The following is a 23,772-nucleotide window of genomic DNA, read 5'->3' as shown; positions in this document are numbered from 1 at the left end:
CAAAGTTCACATTTTGATTGCTTATAATAGAAGTGACTATCTTGTAATCGACGCAATACTTCTTAAAGGTGTTGCTTATGCTCTTCAAGTTCTTTTAATGCTAGAAGATAAATTGATCAACTTATTGGTTTGGCTCTACACAATAGTTCTATTTGAAAGGGGGCACCTTGATCATGAAGTACGCCACTAGGTAGGTCGATTGAACTACATCTTAATATTTGCGTATGAATTGCTCTATTCATTCTATCCATTTTGCTATCTTTTCTACCATTGGCACAAGATTTGGAACCACCATATATATTGATTGTTCATACTATAGCTGCTTCTTTATAAAAGTCGTCCCTACAAGTAAGTCTTTAATTGTAGATTGTTTTTCATCTTTACTTGATATTGAGGGGCATAGAATCACCTTGCATCCTCCATCTTTAAAAGAGATTGTTCTTGCTACCTAATTAACTTGCTTATTTCTCATTTCTAGCTATGGCATACCAAAGATAACATCATACCTAAGCTTTGTTATCTTAAATCTCTCTCTTAAGATATAGATATTTATCAATCTCAAGATTTCTTCTTTACACATCTTACTCAATAAATTCTCTTGGTCATCTATAAGATATATATACTTCTTTTCTTGATTTCTTTAATTTTAATTCCAAGCTGATCGATAATTTAAATTTAAATGTAATTTTTTGTAGAGCCACAATCTACAAGTATTCGACTTGGTTGTCTTCTTAGTAGTCTCGTTAGATGCACCAGTCAACTCTTTTTATGGTTGTCTAAGGCCATGCCATTTGTCTCTGAGAGACAATAGCTATCTCTAATTTTGGCCCTTGGTGCCTTTACTACAGAGCTTCATTTTCCTACTCTCACTTATTATTGACTTGATGAGTTTTGATACTGTGAACCTACCTTATCTTGCTTGTGCTTGAATTTTGACATTTTGGACAATCTCTAATTTGATGGCCTGGCTCTCAAAAATAGAAATACAATTCCTTTTGTATCAATATTTGTCATCTTTGTGATGTCAATGATCTTTGTAGGGCATCAATCTCCATTGGCATTGGCTATTGTGCCATAGTATTAGATAGTAGCATAGAACTTTGTACTATAGGTCGTGCTCCACGATTTTTAAAATCTATAGTATTGATCCTCTTTGCAATTTGAATTGCTTCTTTGAATGTTTGTGGATGCCTTAGCTCCACCTCTCGCTAGACTCCAAGTTTTAAACCTCATAGGAATTGATCCATCATCTCTGCCTCTGAAACATTGCCAATTTGGAGACATAGAGACTTGAATTGGAAGACATAAACTTACACTGACCTAGATTGTGTAAGATTTGCCAACTGATCGCATGCTATCTTCTTCGCATTGATGGACCAAAATTGATTCCTAAACTCGGTATTAAACTCCTCCCAATCACAAAATCCACCTCAAGTTCTATAACTTTGAACTCAATATTGCTACCAAATGGCTGCCGCATCTCTCATATAACTGCTTATATATATAATTATTACACTAGTATTTGCTCTAAATAGTTAGAGGTATTATTGCATGTTGAAGAGCCATTGATATACCTCTTCTTCTCTTGAAGTCCTAGAGTATGTATTAAGCTTACTCAATTTCAACCTAGTAAATGTTGATTCTCTTATCTTGAAGGCTTCTATTTGCCCTTACAAGGTAGCTATTTGGTCTAAGAAATTTTGTATTTGAGCTTCCATCTAAGATTGCTCTACCATATCTCCCATACGGAATTTCTTCATTGGACTGTACTATTATAATGCCTTTTCATCTCCCAATTGACTTTTTAAGAGTAGCTTTTTAAGAATAGCCTCAACATAGTATCCAATGTAACCACAATAATTGACCTTAGATTAAATGATGACTATTGACACACTACCCAAAGTAAATAGCCTAATACTTACTTTGATATCAATAAAATAGGACTAGACTATCTCAAAAACCAAAGATCCTTCTAATCCACAACAACATAAAGCTTCATTACAAAATAGAACAAAAAAGACCAAAATAAAACTTAATGGAATTAAATAGAATAGGACATGAAAGACAAAACTGAGCAAATAGAAACAAAACAAAACAAATCTAAACAAAAAGATGCAGAACCAAACTTTACTAAGAAAAAGGATCTGAAGCCATATCTGACCAAATGCTCCAAAAGGCCCTAATTACTCCTATTTATACCTTATCCTACCACCTTAGATTTTCTAGAATGTTCTTAGGTGTTAGACTCTACCTAAATAACCACCTTAAATTTCTTTTTTAGAAGGTTCTATAGTAGGTCCTACCTAGATAACCACCCTAAATCTTTTTTAGAAGATTTTATGGTAGGCTCTACCTAAATAACCACCCTAAACTCTTTTTAGAATGATCTATGGTGGATCCTATTTGGTCCACTAACCTAACCTTAATTCTAAAAACTTCCATGGTTCTAACTATCTATATAATTATCTTATCTATACCTTATTACATTCACTATCTAAATATATGGTGGTTGTTTCATGTTGAGGAAATTCAAATTCATATTATAACTTTTTAAATTATATGGCCTTAGCTATTACTTTTGTTAAAACTATGTATTCTAATTCTATAGATGATAAAGTAACAAATTGTGATTTCTTGCTACTCTAGCCAATAAGAAAAAAAAAAAAAAAAAAAAAAAAAAAAAATCTAGAGGTAGAACAATAAGTATCCTTGTCACCTGCCAAATCAACATCAAAGTAACCATGTAGAATATCATCTTGAAGTAAGTATTGATATTTTATTCTAAAATTTAATGTACTTTTTATATTTTTTATTATTCTTTTTAAAGTTTGAATTTTTATAGATGGTAGTTTAGAGAGATATTATACTAAATTTCTAATAGCATAAGCACAATTTAATCTGAAATTAATAATGGTATACATTAAATTACCAACAACCTGAGATAATATAAATAATCTTGTGAAATAATATAATCTTCATTATTTAAACAAAGTCCTAGTTGAATTGAAGTACTTAATAGATTGAAATTTAATATATTGAATTTATTAAGTTTATTTGTTAAATATTTTGTTTGATGGAAGATTATCCATTCTTCTTCTCTATTTCTTAAGATGACATTGCCTAGAGTATAATGGATTTTTCCTTCATCTAGCATGTCAAATTCTTGTTGTAGAATGTCTTTTACTTCATGAATTAAAAGAATCTTGTTGCTGATAATGATATAGTCATCAACATAGACTATAATTATGATAAAATCCTCGTCATTTTTTCTTTTCATATATATATTTGCATCTGATTCTAGACATTGATATTAGTGAAGAATTAAGAATTGATTTAATCTTTGATACCATACTTTAGATGATTATTTAAGGCCACATAGAAATTTATTTAAATTACATATTTTATTAATATGAGTAAAATTTAATCCTTCAAGAATAATCATATAGATATCTTCTTCCATAAAATCATTTAAAAATATTTTTTTAACATCTTGTTGATATATTTCCATATTACATTAAGCAGATAAGGCAAGAAGAACTTTGATAGAATTAAGTTTGACTAGAAAAAATATATCTCCATATAATTAATACCTTGAACTTAGATGAATCTTCTAGAAACTAGCCTTGCTTATGCATATCAATGCTTCCATCAACTTTAGTTTTTATTTTAAAAATCTACTTTGAATTGATTGGTTTTTTTATTAGGAGGTAAATTTGTCATTTTTCATGTATTGTTCTTGTTTAAGGATGTAATTTCAGCATTGATTACTTTTTGTCATTCTTAAGCATTAGTCCTTTCTATTGTTTCTTGAATGGAATTTAGAGCTTATATGTTGATAGAAATAAGGTAGGCTTGATAATATTGATTATAGTGGTATCAATACTCTTTTTTTCTTGTATAGATTCTAACAATCTTGTGGTTGGTTTAATAATTCTTATTGGTCAAGAACTAGAAAGAAGACTTAAGTCTTACAATATGGAATGAATTTCATCATATTTAAGAGATAAGATCTCTTGATCATTTGATAATGAAAATTGAAAGAAGGCTTCAATGACATCAATCTAAGAAAGAGGTTATTCTTCCACATTTTGAAAAGTACTATGTATTTGTTGTTAATCAAATACATGTGTTTTTTGTGGGAGTAGCATAGGTAGTAAAGACATTCCTTAAATATGAGGTATATTTGTTTATTGAACCTTATAGTTGTTGAAGGATGCTTAAATAATTCTAAATCTATTAAGAGCTTTTCATTTTCCTTTTATAAGTATGTTGTTGCTTTTTTATCATAAAGATTTTCATTGAAGAAAAGATCTCTTCCAATAAAAATTTGCTAATTTTGTATATTCATAAGTCTATAGACTTTAGATTCTTCACTATAGCCTAGAAAGATAGTCTCTTATAAATAAGAATCTAACTTCTTTCTTATTTCTTTAAGATTGAATACATAAGCTTTACAATCAAATATTTTAAGGTAGAATAAAGTTGATTTTTTTTGTACCATCATTCAAATGGTATTTTGGTACCTTGTAAAAAATTTTTAGGGCTCCTATTTTAGATGTAATTGGTTATTTAGAATGCTTTATCTCCAAAAATTTAGGTAAGTTTGAATAAGATAGAATTATAAGAATTATTCTTATTAATATTCTATTTTTATTTTTAAAATATAATTTTATTGTAGTATATAAGATATAATATATTTTTATTTGATTCTTTCTTTGTTACATAAATATTTAAATTTATTTGATTTATATTCACCTCCATAATTAGATCTTAAGTTTTTTAATTTTGAAACTTGTTTATTTTTTCACAATTTTTTTGTATAAGATGAATTTTTCAAATGCTTTAAATTTATGTTTCATCAAATATACATGGAAATATCTTATTAGATCATCAATAAATATAATGAAGTAAGTATATTTTAAATGCATGCCTACTTGCATAAAACCATAAATGTCAAAATGTACAAGTTTTAACAATTGGGTAGCTCTTTGTGCACCTTATATAAAAAAATTCTCCTTATGTTCTTTATTTTTATACAAGTTTGATATAAGGTAATTTTCTTTTCATCAAAGAAGTTAATTCTCTTTGCCATTATTTATATTTATTTGTATTTAATTTGCAAATTCATATATCTTAGTCTTAGATGCCACAAATCACATTTGTTTAATTTTGTTGTTGTTGGAATAGTAATTTGAGGCTTTTTTGAAAGGATTGTTGTACATAATTCATATAAATCAGGATTTAATTTTCATATTGCAATGGTTTGACTAAATTTATTTATAAGTATAGTTGCTTGTATTCTTATACAAATTTCTCAACTTGCCTTATTCAATTGTTTGGCAAAGAATAAATTCTTTGTAATTCCTAACATATATAATATACCAAGTATGATTTTTTATTGCCATTTATAAGTTTGATACTTATATCACCATATCCTTCTATTATATATGATGTAGTATTGTTTATTAAGTAGATAATGATTTTTCTTTACTTTTGATATATTTGACAAATACTTCTAATTCATGACACACATGTTGAGTTGCTATTGAATCCACATAATATATTGAATTTGAGTTTTCTTTAATTATAAGTGGTACCACATATAGTTTATTTGATTTGGTTTCTTTTTTATTAATACAATTTTCAGTTGCTATTCTTCTTTTGCAATCTTTGATTAAGCAATCTCGTTTCTTGCAAAAAAAAAATACTTCTTGTTAATATTAAAATTACTCTTTTTATGTAACTTAGAGATATTACTCTCTTCTTACAAATTCTTTTTGAAATTCTTATTAAAATGAGATTTCTTGTTGTTATTTTGAAATTTCTTGCCTATATATAATGCTGAATTATTATCAAATTAAACTCATGTTTTTCATGAGTGTTTCTCCATTGATCAAATCTATTATCAATGATGCTAATATGATCCTAAACTGCCTTCTTAAGGAGCTAATGAAGGATCTATAATTTAGACGCAAACTTTTTAATTTTTTGAAAATTATTTCATCATCTAGAATTGTTAATCTTGCTACCAATAATTGTTCAAAATATGCTCTAAAGATTTGTATGTATTTAAGAACACTATTATTTCTCTCATTTTTAAGGTATATGATTTGTCTTTGAAACACATTTTAGTTACTACATTATGTAATTCAAATATTTTTATTAATTCTCACCATACTAAATTTGCTAATCTATAAGATTGTATATGTGAAATAATATTATTTTTTAAGCAATTGTTGATTATGATTAAAGACAAGGTATCCTTATCTGCCCATGTGCTTACACTTCCTACTCTTATAGCAAGTAAAGTTGGGATTTTGGCAGAAATTTTTGCTATTATTGATTCTACTAGTAAGCATTTTTCACCACTTATTATGGACTATAACTTTTCAACCTTTAAAATTAATATTAATCTATGTCTCTATATATTAAAATATGAACCATCAAATTTTGGAACATGATTGATATCCATTTTTTATATCATCTTCAATATTCTTAATTTTAAATTATTTGTAAATTTATTCTTCATTAATTCAATTTTATGCTTATTTATGGTTTGTTTGTTGCCATTTTTGGATTTAGAATTACTTCTCATAGTTTAAAGAACTTCAAGCACTTCATCAATCTTTTCTAATATAATATATTTTATTGTTGTTATTATTATAATTTTATTTGTAATTTCAATAATTCTTTTCTACATTGAAATATTCATCTATTCTTATAGTATTTACAAATAAAATATTTCCATAGCACTAATACCATGTTGGAAACATTATATGTATCAATATGATGAATATTACACAATACATTGTGTATATAAGAGAGACATCAAAAGTCACAATTCTTAGTGTAAGGTCAATACTTAATAAATAATATTTTATACAAGAGATTAATGCATTATACAAAATAATTTTTCTAATAATTTGGAACTACAATAATCTCTACACTCAAGCTATCCTTACATACTAAGACTAAGAGCATAATTCAACAACTTAAGAGGCAGCATACTTTCTCAGTTTCAAAGTATTTTTTCTTATTTCTTACTTCAAAAGCCAGTTTTAATATTCTTAAAAAAATGGGCGTGTTCATATATTGTGCATTCATGTGGTGCATAATTTGCAGTCCTTACATGTGCACAATATTGTATTCTTCTTCTTCTTTTTCTTCTTGTAGTTGGATTTGAGTAAAAGTGACATTTTATTTGGAATGGACCCTTCATAGCTTGTTCAATTGTCTAATTTTTACTCTAAGTTTTTTTTCACACTAACTTCACATTAATCCAATTTTATTATTATTATATATATATATATATATATATATTCTTATTGATAGATTGATTGAATTCGTGTGATAGTCTATTTTTACAATTATGATTTCAAGTGAGAATGTCTTGTGAAGTAATAAATAAAATTGATCTTAATACAAAAAAAAATTAATATCATATTATTTGAGTTTTAGATATTGGTTCTTTGGATTTTGAAGTGAAAAGTTTTTAAATTTTTGGTGTTATAAAAAAGAAAAATGTTAACTAAATGCTAAAATTATTAAGAAGTAGTTAAATTCACATGCATGAAATTAAAAACGGCAGCAATGAATAGAATTTCAAGTCATTAAAGGTGCTTGAATCCTTTTTTTTAGTGATCACAAACTAAATAATGCATGGAATTATAAGACATCTTTTGTAAGAAATGATAAATCAATTAAAAATTTCAAAGTAAAATTTGTTGTAAGAATTCTTTTTAAATTCAATAACTTACCTATTATAAGACTTTTATACTTGTAAATGAGCTATACATAAATTAGATGTAAATTGATCTTACTTAAGTTATGTTTAAATTACATAATAAAAAATTTATAATTCTATTTTTTACTTTTTAAAAATAAAATTTTATTTTTAGTTGAATATTTTGTTAAAGTTTAAATAATATTTAATAGTATTATATGGCATTAAAAATCTAAGTAAAACTAGAGAATAATCATAAATATTTCTCTCCAAAACCTCAAATGAGATTATTTATAACTTTCTGAAAATAATGAATAAAAAAATTAAAACTAATTACATTTTTAAATAATTTTGATTAACAACATTATCATTGATATGAAAATCAAATCAAATTATTTTATAAATTTTATTATAATATATTCAATATTAATCTTATTATCATTAAATAATTATAAAAAAAATTATGAAGTAAAAATAATTTTTTATTTTTAAGAATAAAAAATATTTAAAATAAAAATATATTAAAAAACTACTTTACTAATGATTCATGTATTATAATGCTTTAAAAATCAATTTTTTTTTTACTTGGTAACAAAAGAACTTATAATTATTTAAGAAATGATAATATGTATCACATCATGTATTATTGTTAATAATTTCGCCGTTTCACAACAAAAATTACTTACTTTACGATACTAATTTTTTTTTAAATTTAAAAACCATAAAAATAAAATAAAATAATATTATTTAGACATGGAATGAAAATTCATAATTCAAACAAAGTTCTTGAAATATTTTTTTTAATTAAGAGTACCAGAATTTCAAATCAAAAAATAAAATTATATAACTTACTTTGATCTTATCTTATGATATCTTCTATCTTAAGTTTTAAAAAATAATTCTTTAAAAACAAAAATTCAAGTTTTTTAAAATATTACATAGTCTAATAAATTCAAATAAATATTTATTTTATCAGTAACAAAAATATAAAGATAAGCACTAAAAATAAACCAATCATGAATCACAAAAGATCAAGGTATCATTCGAGCTTTTTGAGCAAAAAATCATAAAAATAAAATCTTCATAGATTTAATAAGGTTAAGAGTCTTAATAAGTTTTGTAACATCAAAAGACTAATCAAAACTTGAAAAAGTTAGAATTTAAGCTAGTATTCTTCTATTATTATAAAAATTAAAATTGCAAAATATAAAAATATTCTTTTATTATTTTCTAAAAATTAAATAAAATAATAATTTTTTATACTTATAACTTTTAGACTCAAAGAAAACAAAGATTAATTATAATAAATCTATATTTATTATATATGTAGCAACCAAATTTATATGATGACTATCACATTCATGATAATAGCAATAGAAAAAGATCATTTATACCAACTTTATACATAAAAATAAACTAACATAAAGTATAATAATTAGATCTAAAAATATCAAAATAATTGAATAAATTGAAGTTTTATTATATTTATTATAAAGAAATTTTTAAAAATAAATAAAATTATAATAAAATTATAAAATTTAGGAATAAATAAAAAAATAAAAATTCTAAAAAGAAGGAGTGCAGATAGAAACTAGTGAACATAGAATTTGACAAAGGTCCAAAGGATAAAATTAAAGCAATAAAAAAAATGAAAGTAACAATAATAGACTTGTCAATAAAGAATATAGAATTTGAAATAAAAAGACACCTTAGTGGATAGTACCCTAACATGTATAGATATCAAATTTAGTCTATATAAACAACTTCTAAATTTTAAAAATATTAATTAAAACTTAATAATTATTATTTTTAAATAGCAAATAAATTTAAAATTATAATATTATTTTTAAATATAATAATATTTTATTATTAGTTTTTTTTAAAATAATAAATATTATATATTAAAATAATAATATATATATATATTAAATAAATTTTTAATTGTTTAGACAAAATTACATTAAAAAATATATAATAAATAAATTAATATATTTCTTTATTCTTATTATTAATTACAAATGGCTTTTAAATTTGCCATTCTTTTAAACTCATCATTTTAATGCTTAAATATCTTAATTTATAAAATGCTTGTAGTTGCTACATTTGTTGCTAACTTGTGGTAGATTGTAATTCAAAATCCTTGCTAGCCACTTGATTGATATGTTATTGAGCTTAGGGTTTAAACCTTAACATATTTGTCATTGCTTTGAAAAAAAATTACTCTAAATATACTACATTAAGGAACAATTATCTATCTATGTTATTTAAACATCTAAATTTATGTCTAAGATTTAAAGCTATGATATTAAGAATATAATTTCTATCAAAAATTAATTAGAATGAATTTGGTTTTTTTTTTTTTTTTTTCAATGTGATCATCTTAGTTGGATACAATTTCGGGATTCTATACAACATGTTGCACATTGCTATTCCAAAGCTAACATTATGTGGGAGTATTGTTGCTATAGTAGGCATTAGGATTTTTGTGTAATAGTAGCCACCCTCAATAGCAATGCATTTTTAAGTCAATGCAATGCATATCTATATCAACTTTTCATTTTTCTATAAGATAATAACCATCTATCAATAATGTTGTCTTTATGAGCATGACCAAATCTAAGCAAACAAAGCCTTCCTTGGTCTCACTCATAATTACTGGTATTTCTTTGCAATTGCTCAAAGCTCCTTGTATTTTTTTTTATACGCATGTTTGTAGGCTATAATATTGTGGTGTAGTAATATAGCCATAAGATAAATATATATATATATATATATATATATATATATAGAGAGAGAGAGAGAGAGAGAGAGAGAGAGAGATTAATATAGAAGAGCCTAATTAAAATTTTATAATAAAAAATATAAATAAATGATAGATAGGTAATAAAATATATTAGTACTAGAACTATCTTTTTATGAAAATGGATTCTATTTGAGTTGTAGAGCAATAAATAAGGAAAAATAAGATAATTAGAAAAATAAATAATATAGACATATATAAGACGGAGTTAGAAGTTGATTTTAACAAACATTATCTCAAAAAGACAAGAGTTGATATTCAAAAAAGGCCAATTGCCAACCAAGGTCAAAATGAGATCTCAAGGTACAAAACCAACCACCTACTACAACTCTGGAATTCTTTTACAAATTAAAGAGTGGAGTTTGAAAATAAACTTGAAAAAACGATTTTTTAGTTGGTTTCATGTTATTTGGATCAATATTGAGATTTTAAGAGATTTTCAAAGCTAATGATATATTCAATGGATTTGAATTTTGAGAAATAAAAATAATTTTACAAATTTTTAGATTTTATAAATTTTATAGTTTATCTATAGGTAAAATTTTAAAATATATATACATATATATATATATATATATATATATACTTATTTTAAATGTGTGTAAAAAAATTGAGGTCAATCAAGCAATTAAATTAAAGCACATGAAGGTTTTTGTGGATTATGATCTTGAAAATTTGAAATTTAGGATCAATGAGTGATTCCAAGATTTTAAAATATCTATTAATTGGATTGAAGTAAAATTTGATGAAAGCAATTAAGACTTGAATATCTACACACAATCCAATTTTTAGATTGATTGAATGATTCAGTAAGGAGAAATCAGTATTCAAGTTCAATATTCAAGTCAAGAAAGAAAGGTGGCCAATGACCAAGAGGTTTTGGAAGCTTTTCTTCTACTTGATAAGTTTGATTCTTCTCAAATTTTGTATGCTTGTTAATTTCTTATTGATTGAAGTTTGGATAAAATTTTACTTAAGATCTATGGTTTAATTAATATTTATTGAAGTTTCAAATATTCATAGTACTTGATTGAAATTTATTTGAGATTTTTTTGAATTTATTTAAGATTTAAGATTTTATTAGAATATAGTATAAATTTGGGATCTAAGATTTGATTAGGATTTAGTCTAAAATTATGATTTAGAATTTTTTTTATGATTTGATTAGGATTTATCTGAGATTTGATTAAGATTTGTCTAGGGCTTGATTATGATTTGTTTAAGATTTAGAATTTCATTAAGGTTTAGTTGGAATTGGTTTAAGATTTCATTAAAATCCATTGAAGATTATATTTGGATTTAATTAAGATTCAATTAAGATTTTTATTTTTGATATTTTTTTAAGATTTTTTATTATATATATATTTTTTATTAAGATTAATTTATGATTTCTTTATGTTTCTTTTATAAGTTTGTGATTTTTTTTGGATTTAATTAAAAATTGATTAGTATTTTTATAATTTAATTGAATTTTATTTAAGATTCTATTAGAGTTGTTAAGATCATCTTATTGCAAGTTCTATTTTTTCTCCTACAATCAAATATCTAGTGCATTTTAAAACAAACTTCACATAATACAATATAATTTAGTGAATTCAATGTGAAAAGCTTAAAATGAAAGGTATTTGAAATTTTTTTGGTTTATTTGAATTATAGAGCTTTTGATAGTACTTCAATTGGTGCTTTAAGTGGAATTAGAAGTGAAGCTACAAATAGACGACAAGGTATATATTTTGATTCTAACTTTGCAAGCATGTTTTAGGCTTTTTCTCTATTCATGCAATAACAACATGTTAAAGATCACAAAGAAGGTATGGCAAACAAAGAATTATAAACAGTTGTAGATAAGATGAATCAATTTAAAAGAAAGGATATTACAAAGTATTTAAGGTGTTATGTAAAGAAAATAGAATTGAAGCATGTTTCTAAAAAGGAGATGGTTCAATTATTTGAATTAGCCTCTACACCAAAAATAAGAAATCATATAAAATCTATTATAGGAAATTTTAGAGGTTCATGGAAGAAATTTTTTCAAGCATTGAAAGATGAGATTTTTAAAAAGATAGTTATTGGATTACTAAAAAGTTATTTTTTGAATAGATTAAAATACCTAAGAAGGATCTTCAAGTAATAAAATTATTAAGAGAGTTTAAAAGATAATATTTTTATTTATCAAAAAAAAAGATAATTATTAAATCCAAACAAAAAGAAATTATTTCTTCAAGCAACCAATAGAGAGTTGCAAGAAAAGTTGAAAATTTTACTTGAAGATAAAAAAGAAGAAGAAGGATTGACAACAAATTAGAAGGAAGTAGAAGAGGCAATAAGGTTGCTTACAAAGAGACAAAGAAGAAAGGATAGGGTGGATATTCAAAGACTATTGTAAACGTCTAAAGTAAAAATGCCTACTAACTATTCTATATCTATGATTCAACCTTCAATGGTTACATCAAAGAAAGAAGAAATGGGCATTGATGACATTATACAAAGGATGAAAGATTTATAAATAAAATTTGAAAAACTTGAGGAAAAGAATCAATGATCAAAAATATCAACAAGATAAAATTGGGACCAATAAAAGGTGTAGTCCATAGATGCATGTGGTGTGATAGGGTACAAGTGTATTATATTGAAAAAAAAAATTAAATAGAAGTTGAATAAAATTAAAATAAAACTAAGTATCTTTATAAAATAGAAATTTTTATAGCATTTTTTATTTTTATTTTAAATATATTTTTTTAATATTTCATAGTTTCTTATAAATCATACTTAATTCTTTTATATTATATATAATAAATTTTAGACTTATATATATATATATATATATATATATATATATATATATATATTAATAATTTATCTAGTGATTAAATGAATCATATTGATTTTGTGATTGAAGTGAAAGAATTCATTATTTTGTTAAATAAATATTTATATCTAACTTAAAGAAGTATTTGTAGAAAATATAACAATGGTTTTTGAAATATTGAATTGAAGTTAGATGCAATTTCTTTATTGTAGAAGCACTTTCTTTGTTGTGAAAGTAATTTCTTTGTTATAAAAGCATATGTGTCTTTTTACAAAGAGATATATTTGTACTTGATGGTTGAATTATATAAAATAATTAATATATACTTAGGTATAAAAATAATTTGAATTGGTATAAAGAATTATTTTTTATTTTTTATTTTTTATGTATTTTATATATTTTTTAATTTAAATTATAAATTTCCAAAAAAATAATGAATCAATGTAATAAGTACTATTATATGTTTAAATATAGTTATTTTTATTTTAATAAGTAAGATCAAGATATGTAAATTTTAAGTTGAAATTAGAGACAAAAGAAATATATAGGAATATAAATAAAATTGAAAGAAATAGAGAAATAAGTCTCATTTATTAATTGAATAATTAAATATAAAGTTAAAAAAATCATAGAGTGATTGAAAGATATTCTTAGTAGAATCTAGAAAAATAAAAATAAATTATTAGTTAATTAGCTATATAAAAGATATAATTTGATTAGGTATTTTTTGTCTTGATTTTATTTTTTTATTCAATTGTAAGATAGGTGAATTTTTAAAAAAAAATCATTATTATTATGTTATATTATTATTGTAAATATTTTAATTTTATTTGCAACTTTTTGAATTATTATTTTAATTGATTAAGATATATATATATATATATATATATATATAAGATTATATTAAATCCTTATAGAATATCTTTTAGAATCATTCAAGTAATACAAATTTTTCATGTTAAGATCTTCAAGCACTATAGAAAAATATAAAAAAGTATCAATTATGCAAAGTATATGTATAGATATTTGAAAAAGATCAAAAGTCTATATTGGAGAATTTGAGATTTAATTGAAGAAAAATGACTTGTGAATAGAAACTAATGTATTATTTTTTTTCATTAAAATAGAATATGTTACAAAGATTTTTGATCACTTAATGACTTAGACTAATGAAAAGTTAGAATTTAAGTTCTTATTGAAGGGGTTATTTTTTACATTAAATAAAACTTTTATTTAATAAAAAATTATAAAAAATCAAATCAATATAAAGAAGCTGTTTTTATATTAAATCACGAAGAGACTTTTAGAGAATTATTTATAGATTTAAAATATTATTGTGATATAGATAATAGTATGTTTTTAAAGTATTATTCCAATAAAATTAAAGACACTTCTTTTATTATTTTTTATGTTATAACATATAATAAAGTATGAAATAATATTGATTTTTTTTAAAAGATTCATATGTTATTGTATAACATGTTGTCTTGCTTGAGAATGCACCAAAAACTTAGTTGTAGAAGATAGTTTAGAAATCGTAACAACAAAGTTCTTAATGATTCTAATAGAATCCTAAATAAATCCTAATTTAATTTTAGCAATTCAAATCAAATTTTAATTAATTTTTAAGAAATTCTAAAGAAATTTTATAAAATAATCATAAAGAAATAATAATAAATATTTAAATACTAAAAATAGAAAATATTTATAAATTTTAATATAGCTCTAAAAATCCTAAATAAATCCCAAATAAATCCTAAGTAAATCCTAACCAAATTTCTATAGCAATTGTAAATTTCCAATAACTATAAGCCAAGCCGTGATTTTGACTAAATTTTTTCTCACATTTCAATCATCGAACAAACAAAAAACACACAAAGTTTGACAAAAATTAAACTTGTTAATTGAAAAAAAGATTTCTTAATACTCTTAGATGTCAGTCGTCTTCCTTCTCCAACATAAATGTTAATTTTCTATCAACAATTAGTCTTTATTAAATAGTTCAATTGCTCTTCAAATTATCAAAAGTGTAGAAATTCAAGTCCAATATACTCTAAAAAAAACTTGCTTCAATTGAACCAGCAGATTGCTTAATATAAAAGAAAATCTTATTGATCTTAAAATTCAAATATCTGAGACCCTAATCAAATTGAATTCCCATATCCTTCAATTTAATTATTTGATTGAGCTTACATTTGCAAAAGATATTTAAGACAAGTACATTCATATACCCACAAAAATTAACATGTATACCTACTATAATACTCAAAAATTTCTCAAATATATAAGTTTTTTTTATTTTTAAAAATCCAAAATCACATAAATCATTTTTTAATTTGAAAAGCTATCAAAAATTTATTATTCATCCAAATTATTTAAAATTAACACTAAACCAATCCTACTATAAAAAAAATTAATCAATATTACTCTTTGATTAGCCAAAGAATCTCAAAATTGCCATAGGTACATGGTTTTATATCTTAGAGTTTGATTTTGATCCTAATTCTCAATTAGTCCTCTCTCGATATTAATTCTTAGTCTCTAAAGATGATTTTTACTACAAACTATTCTTAAATTTTTTTTTAAAAAATCTATATTATTTTTTTTTCTAATCTACTTTGTTTTTCTTTATTTATGATCATACAAAGTAAATAGAATCTTTTTTTATAAAAATACATCATTAATACTAAAAATATTTATTATCTTCTTGTATTTTATCAATGTTTTGCTATTATGTTTTTCAATTAAGCTCTTCTATAGTATAATCCATATTTTTATCTTTTACCATATAGTTGTGTTACAACACGATCTTGTACAAAAAATAAAAAATAAATTAAATTAAATATTATGGATTAACAAAGCATCTACTACAAAATTTAAAAGGTTTTTTTCGCAAAGAAGGTGGAAAATTTGATGTTTTAAAACCATCATCAAACATGAAGAGTCTTTAAATTATAAATGCATAAGTAAAAAGAATTATAGCAAAGTTTTTAAATCAAGATAGATGTTGAACATAATAAAATGATTATCATAGAAGTGAGCATTCTAACAAGTTTAAGCCATTCCAATTTGACAATATATTATTTTGCAATAAAATATAGTACCAATGGAAGTAATAAATTTCTTAAGATAAAAGATAAAAAAGAATATTTGTATATTGGAATGGAATTGATGCAAAGAATTTGAGCAATATGTTGGAAGAAGAAAAAGAAGTATCTTAAATTTTTCTTATTGACATTATGCATCAAATTACAAAAGGAATGTGTTACTTGCATGATATGTATATTATTCATTGTGATTAAAAACTTGAGGTTATTTTGGTTAATATTATAAAATCAAAGATTCTAAATAAAAATATTTCTTATGCTATTATAAAAGTAATTGACTTTTAGATGGTCCAAGATTGAAGTTGAAAAAAATCCAAAAACCACATAGAATAATCATATTTATGATACTATTAACTATATGGCTCCAAAGGTATTAAAATATAATTTTTAAACAATACAAATATGCCACTTTGAAGCTAATATTTATTCATTTGCAATGATATGTTCTAAGATCCATTTGAGAATACTATTAAAAAGAAATAGATATTAGAAAGAATTTAAAAAACTAAAAGACCAAACTTACATTCAAATTGTGATGACTTGATTAAGTCTATTCAAGAATGTTGGAAGTCAAATCATTTGCATTGGCCAAATTTTGCAAATATTTGTGAAAGATTGAACTTAGTAAAGAAAAAGTTTATAATTGGAATATAAGTGTAAAATGCATCATATATTAGAGCATCAAAATAAATCTATTGTCCAAATATGAAATTTTAGCAAATACATGATAGATTATTTTTAGTAAGACTTGTACTAATTTATATACTCATATATATATATATATATATATATCAATGGATTGGTGCATATACTATATATATTTATATATACACATATATGAATGGATTGATGCATATATTACTATACATATACATACACACACATATCAATGGATTAATGTATATATTATATATATACATACATCCACACATCAATGGATTGATGCATATACCATATATATATATATATATATGCACACACATCAATCCATTTGTATGATTATCCATATATTACTAATATTATTGCTATATGTAAAATACATGCATGTCATGTATCATTCTGTACTTAAATCTTATGTACCTGTCCACTCTCCACTCCATTACCATCAGTTACAACCAAAGGTGACATATTTGATACGAAAATGACACTACCGTTTGGATATCACCTTTGTACCAATCAACATCACCCTGCCTACAAAATTACTATTCTTAACATAACCCAACCAAACAAACAAATAAGTACTTTAAGAATAGTCACAGCTCCGTCCATAAGGATCCACCAAGTGGCATTGAATTGAATGCAGTAACTTTAAAGCAGACGTATCCGCAAAAAGACGCACCAACGAACGAACGAACGAACGAACGAACGCCAGTCCATGTCAGACGAAATGCTGACATCAGCCCCCCGCACCGCAAGGCTCGAGTCAGGCGCCGGTGCAACTTGTGGACACCCGGCCCGTGATCGGGGGATGGGAACGCGACGTTCCCCCGGGTATGGGGTTAGGGGGTAGCGGGAAGCGTTTCGGTTGTTGCCGGGGGGGGGGGGACATCGCCGTTTTGTAGAGAGAGAGCTGCGGGAGGGAGGGAGGAGAAGCGATGGCCGCTTATCGACGAGGCCTGCTCGGCATCATCCTCCGCGCACAGCAGCATCAGCGCATGCTCTCAGCATCAGCATCATCGTCTGGATTCTTGCAGCGCGCTTGTGGATCTCGTCTTGATTCCGACTTTAGTTCTTCGTCTTCTTCTACTTCTTCATATTCTTATTACTTTTTGTTGCCTTCTTCTTCTTCGACGAGCTTTGTGAATGGGACGTATACTTCGGAGACGTGGTGTGAGCGAGGGGAAGGATGGAGCGGGCGGTTGTCGTGGCGTCATTTGGTGGAGAGGTCTGTACATACGACGGTGTCGAGAGCGGACGACGGGGAGGAAATCGATGGCGGGAGTCGGAACGGGGGAGTGAGTAGTGGCGCGGTTGCAAGTGGAGATGGTGTCGCAGTGGTGGAGAGGGATGGAGCGCGTGCGAAAATTGCGAATGAGGAGGCGAGGGAGTTTGTGCAACAGGCTCATGTGGCGGCACTCAAGCGGGTGCTGCGCGAGGATGCTCGCGACACAATTAGTTATCAGGAGTTTTTGCAGTTGTGTCGCACTGTGGGAATGGCGCCCTCGGATGAGGACGCTGCCGTGATGGCGCATGTGTTTAACCAGTCGGGGGTTGTGTTTACCTTCCGGGACAGGGTTCATTTGCACCCTGAGAAGGTCAGTGGTGACTCACTCGTTCTGTCGAATCGTCGCATTGCAATGGTTCGAGAGATTTGTGTAGATTTTCGTTTTGGATGTCTTTTGGGATACGCAGGGCCGTGTTTCTTGCCCTTCGTCTGGGCAATACGGTGTCATGTGATTTTTTTTTTTTTTTTTTTTTTTAGCGTTCGTCAGGGTTTAGTATCTTTCTGTTGTTTTTGTAATTAGAAAGGAATTACGTGTACGTGGCAGATCGCGGAGCTGGTGGCAAAGGTCCTCCCGCTCTCTGTTCTCGGCGAAGACGATCAGCGGCGGATAGAATTGACGGAGCTGGCACGGAAGAAGGAGGAGATCGACAGGAAAGCACATAAACAAATGCGACTCGTGTTGTGGTCGGGGCTTTTTGGCCTCACGATGCAGGTCTTGCTCTTCTTCCGGCTCACGTTCTGGGATCTTTCATGGGACGTGATGGAGCCTGTCGCCTTCTTTACCACTGCCACTGGTCTCATCTGCGGCTACGCGTACTTCATGTTCACATCCCGTGACCCCAGTTATCGAGATTTTATGCAAAAGATTTATCAGTCAAGGCAAAGGAAGCTATTCAAGAAGCAGAACTTCGATATCAATAGGTTCAAAGAGCTGCAGATGCAGTGTCAAGCGCCTGTGCCACGAAAGAAGGTGCCGCTGGAGGATGACGACGACGATTAAAGAAGATGTTGAAACTTGAAAACGACTATTCTTCTTCATGGTGAGGTCCATGAATTTTACTTACATTTTTGTTGAAGTAGGTTACGAATTAGCAAGCATTTGGACAGGAAAAGCCCAGCATGTCAATGGAATTTAGGTAACTTTGAGTTACTCAATCATGATGAACATTCTGATTTTCTTTAGAGAAAAAGGTAGCTTCAGAACATCCCGAGGTTTAGGCCTCAGAACAGGGACTCTGTTAATTGAATAGGTCCTTACTGAACACCCGGCGGGTGCTGTAACTCACATTAGTGATTTTCTGATGGAATCTTACACGCATTGTAGTGTCACTGCTTTGTGACCTCAATCACACCTCAATTCAACTTCGACCAGATTTCTTGTCCTCTCAATGCCTTGGGCTCTGGTTTTAGGCTTTTAGGATCCAATGCCCAACACTTACTGGTCGTTCGTGTCAACTTGTGTGAGGGTGAAGACCTTGCATCTTCCGAGAGGTGAGGGTTGTACAAATGCTCTTGTTGCCGCAAGTGCAAGTAGAGCTTCCGCCATGCCTCAACGTAGTGCTTAACGATCACAACAAGTACTGGAACTTCCTCACGTTTCTCTTTATTGACCTTATGGTACTTGTCAGGGACCAGTTCGGGACGAGCAAACCATCTGGAAGCTTCGTAGGTCGGTTGACCCTTTCTGATGGAATGGTTTAGTCCAGAATCCGTACTTCTGCCGCAGATAGTGGTAGGTATATTCATTACCTTTTCGTAGGCTGTACAGTAGTGCGTGTTTGGAAACTGACGTGGCTTGATTAGAGTCGTACGGCAGGGGATGTAGCCGACAGGAAAAGTCGCAGGGATTAGTTACCCGTAATAGAAAAGTTATGTTTGTCGCCATCCTAGAACAGATAGTGGATTTTGAATTTTGTCCAAAGGTGGGGGGAGGAAGTGAGCGTATGTCTAAGTTTTGAGTGATACTGATACACATTTTCCTTATATCTCACATTCTCACAGGTTATTTTTTATATGTTTATTTTTGCTTTGATTTGGAAATTTGGCAACTTCCAAGAAATGCATACATGGTCCACCAAACAGTTGCAGGGTTCAAATTAATTATTCCTACCCTTCGTCCAGATTGGAATTGGAAATTAGGGGCTAACGGCCATGCAAAAATATATTTTGATTTACTGTAATGATAACTAAAGACAACCGTCGTTGTAGCTTCGTGCTCTCAAAATAGAATTCAACTTGACTGAGAAACACAACCCACATACTCCCATAAAATAAATCCACCTCAATATTTTATGCATGTATGTAAATAAAGCCGCAAATTTAAGTCCAATCCATGGTAAAAAAAATGGCAAATCCATAATCTCATAATCAACCACTATCTATTATCTCGATACCGTATAACAGATAATGCATACACCTCGTCATGAATCGTTATATAAATAATAACGATAAAAATATAGCATATAAAATAACTCCAAATATACCAAGTCCACCTTCAATTTTAATTATAAGTCTTGATTACAAACATACATCAGGTATACCGCATACCCTAGTTCATCAATCCCAAATCCACACCGTCATCCTCGCACAGATGAGGGCGAGGGCGGGCCTGTTGAAAAGTTCACCGCAGCTGCAACAAATCCCACCTTTTTATAGAGGCCTTACCAGAACCAAAGACAGTCCGTGCTTCTAGCATTGAAGATAATCAATGGTAGATCTCAAGGATATTAATCACAACGGCGACATTCCGAAGCCCCCAAAGAGTGAGAAAACTATATCCAATACCTGAAAACGAACTGCGTGATCACTATGGCCAACCAGTCTAAGCACTTGCTCCCCGAATGCGTAAGGGTTAGAAAAGCTATGCTTGACGTATGCCTAAGCTTATGTATAACAGGAAAATATGGAAGAATTGCTTCACAATGAAAAGAATAGATTCTCCTGTGATCTAAAACTGAAACGGAACGTGCAATGTTCAACAGCCAGGTTAACATCAACCGCAGCAAGCACTTCTTTGAACGGTGGTACTTCCTCCCGCAGCTCCAGCACCAGCACTAGCAGTCCCTCCATACCCAACCTTGATACCATATGACTGCCAATACATTACATCCGACGTCAGTACAGAATCGCTCTCCTAAAGCAAAACACGATGGTTTGGTAGTTTCCCCATGACGGAAAGCGCATTCAGAGGAAACTTTGGATCCTGAAAAGATCTTCAGGTTTATTTGGCCACCTTTTCCTTGGATCCCACCAGTACACAACCTTCATAGTCTACGTGTTTTCTCCACAATGTTTCTGAAGAGCAGAGTACGAAGCACGAAGAGCACAATCTCTAGAACGTTGAGGATCATTCGACTTAATTTCATAATTTCTAACTATTTTCCGAACCTCTCGGGATATATTGTTTAAGAAACAAACATGCACACAAAACACCAAACTTGGACAGTGCAGGTTTCACATGAAGTCTTAAGGTGAAAAATAACAAACCTCATTAGAAACATCGAATATTCCCTCCTCGATCTTCTGGTAAATCTTGGCTGCGGTGTTGATAAACGCCTGTACGAAATATTTGATCGCAAGTTAAATTTAGAGAGGTGTAAATGAATAGAGAAGTAAACCAAATGTGCAGGGGGATATGTTATCCACTCACGTCTTCCACATTATGAGCGGTCTTTGCAGAGGTCTCCATGAATACTAAACCATTTTCCTTCGCAAATCGTTCGCCTTCTTCAGTGCTGACGGCCCTTCTATGTGCCAGGTCACATTTATTCCCAATCAGCATGATAGTCATGTTGGAATTGGCATGCTGTCTGGCGTCTTCCAACCAGCTTGCAAGGTGATTGAATGTTTCTCTCCTACAATGTTTAGTGCCCGAAGATTAATACGAGTGTACAGGAATATAAATACAAAATGAAAAATCGTGAGTTTTGGTACAAAACATCTCATCATCTATAATTAGGTAACCATCAGGCAGATACCTGGTTATGTCATAAACAAGTAAAGCCCCGGCAGCTCCCCGGTAGTAAGATCTCGTGATGGACCTGAATGACTCTTGACCAGCCTGGGCCAGCAAAAACATACAAATCTCCCTCATTCTTCATATACATTACGTCTGAATTAAAACGATGTATTCTTTAATATAGTTGGCTAAGCTACTTGCAGGTTAATTCCGAACACGACAATATACTTAACATTTAGGGGAAAAACCAAAGTGGGGTCCACGCAGGTAAACCAAATAATCAAGATAGACAAACTGAATGTAGACGCAAAACAGGCTCAAAATCAAAAAAAGTGGCCTAATTTAATACAATTTTTACTCCCTGAAAACTTTAAGGACAATCCATCGATTGATCTACACAGACTCCGATCCTCAAATAGTTTGGTAGATTTTAATTCTGTCAACATCTACGGTAATCAGTTCCATGCACAAGATTCATTGCCAATTTCTTCCGTCCCCTTCTCTCTGTCTCTCAGGACTTGTCCAAGACTCGTCTTCTGTGAAAAGCAAACATCATGCCAGAACGTACCGTGTCCCATATTTGAAGCTTGATGGGCTTATTGTCGATCGTCACCATCCGAGCCCCGAATTCCACACCAATAGTCAGATCATGCACAGGCTGAAACCTCTTATCGGTGAATTGCAACAACAGGCATGACTTCCCAACGCCTGCCAATTCCACCCACCATCAACACAAACTCAATCCGCCAAAAAAACAAAATCCACTTCTCAGAGTCTTCTAAAAACCCTAACCCCAGCTCAGTACAAACGACGTCCCCGCTGCTCACCATCCCATCCACAAAAATATCAAAAAAACAAAACAAAAAACCAAAAAACCAAAAATCTAAAACCAAAAACAAAACCCAGAACAAAAAAATTCAGAGAAGCTACCTGTGTCGCCGATGATGATGTACTTGAACAAGTAAGCATACGACATGGCACCCAATTTCTCACCCCAAAAAATCCTTTCTCCCCCGAATTCCAAATCTCTTGTTCAACACATAAACAGCGCACCAACAAAGCCACACAAAACCAAGCTGCGCTTGAATCTGTCGCTAGAAGTCGAATAGATGACGATGAAGGTGAAGAAGAAGAAGAATGAGCGCTGGCTGGCCGAGCAATGAGGGAGAGACAGAGAGAAGACGTGCTTGGTACCTTCGGATTGGCGGAGTCTTCAAGGCGGCGAAATCCAAAAACAAACAAACCCACCTCAACAGAATCAATCCCTAAAAGATATCACAGCCTTAAAAGATAAAGATAAGAGCACCAGAGCGGTAGTAGGACCACGATGCGACAGGTAGCGACGGACGGACCCCACACCCGCGCTGGCGAAGTGCCTGCCCGCTCACCCGCTCTGCCCGTTCAGGTCCGTGCCGAAATTTATGAACCCG

At 29.0% G+C, this 23,772-nt stretch overlaps 2 protein-coding genes across 2 annotated transcripts; one reads left to right on the top strand and one right to left on the bottom strand.

Moving 5' to 3' along the window:
- The first annotated feature begins 17,998 nt into the window (after nt 1–17,998).
- On the top strand, nt 17,999–19,773 carry LOC112277305 (calcium uniporter protein 1, mitochondrial). The gene is made up of 2 exons (XM_024509441.3): nt 17,999–18,694; nt 18,929–19,773. Exons 1-2 carry the CDS (start codon nt 18,035–18,037, stop codon nt 19,382–19,384), a joined length of 1,116 nt encoding a protein of 371 aa, XP_024365209.1. The 5' UTR covers nt 17,999–18,034; the 3' UTR covers nt 19,385–19,773.
- A 1,091-nt stretch (nt 19,774–20,864) lies between these two features.
- LOC112277306 (ras-related protein RABB1c) lies at nt 20,865–23,515 on the bottom strand. The gene is made up of 6 exons (XM_024509442.3): nt 23,273–23,515; nt 22,911–23,050; nt 22,362–22,444; nt 22,034–22,238; nt 21,871–21,939; nt 20,865–21,475 (listed from the first exon to the last, which is right to left on the bottom strand). The coding sequence occupies exons 1-6, from the start codon at nt 23,316–23,318 to the stop codon at nt 21,377–21,379; spliced, it is 642 nt and encodes a 213-aa protein (XP_024365210.1). The 5' UTR covers nt 23,319–23,515; the 3' UTR covers nt 20,865–21,376.
- Between the last annotated feature and the right edge of the window lie 257 nt (nt 23,516–23,772).

The sequence above is a fragment of the Physcomitrium patens genome, chromosome 25 (assembly GCF_059467195.1).
Source record: "Physcomitrium patens ecotype Gransden chromosome 25, ASM5946719v1, whole genome shotgun sequence".
In the NCBI taxonomy this organism is placed as follows: domain Eukaryota; kingdom Viridiplantae; phylum Streptophyta; class Bryopsida; order Funariales; family Funariaceae; genus Physcomitrium; species Physcomitrium patens.
This window is presented reverse-complemented; position numbering and strand designations above follow the sequence as displayed.